Here is a 3,768-nt window from a genome sequence, read left to right as displayed (position 1 = left end):
CGGCCATGTGGGCCTGTCAGCACTGCACGTTCATGAACCAGCCAGGCACGGGCCACTGCGAGATGTGCAGCCTCCCCAGGACCTAGGGTGCCTGCCCTCTGCTGGCTAGGACCGGGCCCAGCCCAGCCCTTCCTGAAGCCAGAAGCGTTGCTCAGTGTGTTCCCTATAACTGCCCCACAGTGGGCAGCCCTGGAGGGACAAGGGGCTGGCTGTCCTGGGCTCCCTGACCCACTGAAGCTTCTCAGCACGTTCCTCCTTGGAGAGCGGGTGCCACGGCTGGTATTCTGCACGCTGAGTGCAGTCCCAGACTGGAAACGCAGAGCGGCTCCTCATGCCTAATCCTGTTGACAAGCCCCCCACTGTGTTGGAAGGACCTCTCACCTCTATACGGCACCTGCAATTGGGGAGCATAGGGAGGGGCTGACGCTGCCATCACCCAGCCTTTTCCTTCCTTTCAATGCTTTTTGTTTGGCCTCCCCGCCCCCCGCGTTTTTCTGGCTGGGAGCTCTTGGTTGCCCCTGGTCTGACTGCTTGGTGGCAGACACCCTGCCTGTGAGGGCCACTTTCCTCTGCCGGGAGCTGTTTGGGGGGGATGCCGTGGCCCTGGACACAGCTCCCCTCTGCAGGTCTGCAGGTCGGTTTGCTGCCTGCCCTCCTCCTCTCACCCGACGTCCAGGTGGGATTTTAAAGTCTGCATTGGTTATAATAACAGTTACCAGTAATTCCTGCCCAGAAGACTTTTATTTATTTTTTTTTAAGATAAAAACTGCACAAAAGGGGAGTGAGAGAGACTAGTTTCCACATCCTTCCCTCCTTTAGTGAAGCCCCCGAGGTTGTGTCCAGGGTGATGAGTGTGGACGGGGGTACCAGTCAGTTCTCCCTTGAAGTAAACCTCAGTGCCTGAGACTTTTCTACCAAGCCACACAGCTGCAGCAGCTGCAGATACTGCGGGCTGAGCAGGAGCAGTGGTGGCGCCTGCCCTGAGGCTGCCCTGCGATGGCCTGGGTGGGAGACCTGGGTCACCGGTGTTGATGCTCTGGCCCTCCCCAATACGCTGCTTCATCCCACTGCACTGCCTGGCTGAGGGTGTTAGGGGCTGTGCCTCTTGTGAGGGCCATCTGGGACCTCTCTGGGGCACTGCACAATTGATAGTGTACCAATGGAGGGAGCCTGGGCGATCTGGAACAGCACCTGGTGGGGTCCTGTGTGTGTGCGCTCTGTGGGCTCTGCATTCGTCTGTGGCCAGGCCGGGGCACGGCTCTTACCTGGGGAGTGGTGGGCATCTCGATGCTTCTTTGCCTTAATGATGGCCACATTTGGGTTGCTCTGCACCCACGGGAGAGGCTGGCCCAGCTACAGACTGCTTAGGGACTTCTGTGTGCATCTTGGGGGGTAAGCCCATGTGACCCTCCCACATTCTTGGCACTATGAACAGAGAACACTTGCCTGTTGGCTTCTGAAGTGGTCGGGACTGTGGCTGGCACCTCCAGGTCCGCCTGGCATGGGACACCAAGTGGAAAGCCCAAGCAGCTCATCTGCTCTTGGGACCAGGGGCCAGTTGGGTTGGGTCTGGTTATGGCAGAGCTGTCGTGGAGGGTCTGGAGGGGTGGAGAGGAGCCTGGTTGAAGCGGACTGCTGCGGGTGCAACTCCCAGCTTGGCCACTGTGGGCTGTCTGCTCTCCCTCCTAGCAGCTGTCACGCTGAAGTTTTGTCCTCTGCTGTCTCTGGTCCTGAGATCAGCTGTGAGCCTAGGTGGCCAAGGCTTCCTGCATTGCTTCCCTGTGAGTCCAAGGCCTTCCCCACCACTGGGCAGGGGCTGGACAACACGGACTTCTAGAGACAGCCGCGTTGCCAGTTCCTCCTCTCCCACTTGCTCATCCTTATCTGCCATGCTATTCTAGTTTCCATTGTCCTCCACCAGCATTTCCCTCACTCTGAAATTCCGGCATTCACATCATTCATGTTTTCTTTTGTCTTTCAGCTAAAGAAAAAACATTGGCGATTTGTCTGCTTCTGGTTTTGAGTTACTCTTTGTTCAGTAATGCACTTTATTTTATTGTCCAAAGAGAGTCAGAGCTAAGCATACAGGCTTGGGGGTGAGCCCTGCTATAAGAGTTCAGGCCCTGGGAGGCTCAGCCACCTCCCGTTGTGGGAGGGAGGTCTCAGCCCCACCTCGCATCTTCACCTGCCCTTGGTGTGGACACACCCTCTCATGCTACCAGCACCATAACCCAGTGGGGGTGACTGGGTGCACACCTGCCCAGGTGAACACAGCGGCTGCCAGTCTCCTGGCCCAGAGAGGAGGTGGGGCCTGGACCTGGTCTCTTCCAACCAGGCTGCTCGTGGGGCACAGGTGCTCCTGCTTCGGCTCTGTTTCGGCTCACAGGTGTGCATCACTGGGCTTGGATTTGCATTACATTGACCCCAGCCCTGCAGTGGAACCTAATAAAAGCGCCTGAAGCAACAGCCTGGTCTTAGTGTGTCCTTCCGGCGCACTCAACTGTTGTCTGGCATCTGCTTACTGTGTGGGGATTTGATAACTTGTCCCCAAGATATCACCGTCTTACGCGTGTGTATGTGCATGGACCATTTAAAGGTGGGGATAGTGTTAACATCTAGGAGGAGGAGGAGAGTGCATCAGTGTTTGACGGCCCGGCCGCCCTTGGGTGCCTCTTCTGCATCTGCCCCACCTGTCAGCCCCGCAGCTGCTCCCGAGTCACTGCTTTGTGGACAGGTACATGTGACCAAACAGCAGGTGAAGGACAAAGCCCAGGAAGCCCAGGCTGCACAAGTGCAGCAAGGAGCGAGGCCTGGGGATGACACGCCTGTGCTGCTTGAGCTGTCTTTCCTGTGACAATAGAAAGCGTCTAGAACAAGTGCCCTCTGAGCCTCAGGTAGGAGCCCTGGCAGCCACCGTTCAGCACCACTTTGTCCTTTGGCCAGTGACTCATTGCTGACTTCAGCAGTTACTAAAAAACAAAAACCCTATTTTCTGAAGGGGGGTCTTGGGGTGAAGCAGGCCACAGGGCAGTTACCAAGGGGTCCTGGCTTCTGCACTCCAGCAGCGAGAGGGTGGGCCCCCAGCATCCGGCCTCCAATCCTGCACCTTCAACACAGTGCAGTTCACTCGATTCCCCACAGCTCCTGGGATCACTTGGGCCCAGGAGGTCAAGGCTGCAGTGAGCTGTGATCGCAACTCTAGCCTGGGCCACAGGGTGAGACTTTGTCTGAAAAAAAAAATGCTGAGGTGGGGAGGCTCGGGGAGGCTGCATCAGAGAAAGCACAAGTGCAGCAGCAGCCTGGGCCATGCAGGGAGCCAGTACCTGGTCATGGCAGGCTGTGTGAGAGCCAGTGAAAACCCTTGGTGCTTTCATCCTCTGGTTCTATGTAAAGATAAACGCTGGGCACAGTGGCTCACACCTGTAATCCCAGCACTCTGGGAGGCCGAGGCGGGTGGATCACCTGAGATCAGGAGTTCTGGCCAACATGGTGAAACCCTGTCTCTACTAAAAATACAAAAACTGGACGTGGTGGTGCACACCTGTAATCCCAGCTACTCGGGAGGCCTAGGCTGGAGGATCACTTGAACCCTGGGGGGCAGAGGTTGCAGTGAGCCGAGATTGTGCCACCGCACACTCCAGCCTGGGCAACAGAGCAAGACTGTCTCAAAAAAAAGAAAAAAAAAATGCCGGGTGCAGCGGCTCATGCCTATAATCCCACCACTTTTGGGAGGCCAAGGCTGGCAGATCACTTGAGGTCGGGAATTCA

General features: G+C 56.8%; 1 protein-coding gene across 1 annotated transcript in view; it reads left to right on the top strand.

Moving 5' to 3' along the window:
• The window catches only part of NPLOC4 (nuclear protein localization 4 homolog (S. cerevisiae)), a 92,216-nt gene extending 89,752 nt beyond the window's left edge, over positions 1-2,464 (top strand). Inside the window, exon 16 of the mRNA XM_011993679.1 lies at positions 1-2,464. This exon is cut by the window's left edge and continues 5 nt beyond it. Within this exon, the coding sequence (XP_011849069.1) occupies positions 1-86 (86 nt within the window). The 3' untranslated portion in view covers positions 87-2,464.
• Positions 2,465-3,768: the final 1,304 nt, after the last annotated feature.

This window comes from Mandrillus leucophaeus, unplaced genomic scaffold, assembly GCF_000951045.1.
Source record: "Mandrillus leucophaeus isolate KB7577 unplaced genomic scaffold, Mleu.le_1.0 Scaffold1, whole genome shotgun sequence".
Taxonomy (NCBI): Eukaryota; Metazoa; Chordata; class Mammalia; order Primates; family Cercopithecidae; genus Mandrillus; species Mandrillus leucophaeus.
The sequence above is the reverse complement of the archived record's forward strand: the minus strand, read 5'-3'. Positions and strand labels throughout refer to the sequence as shown.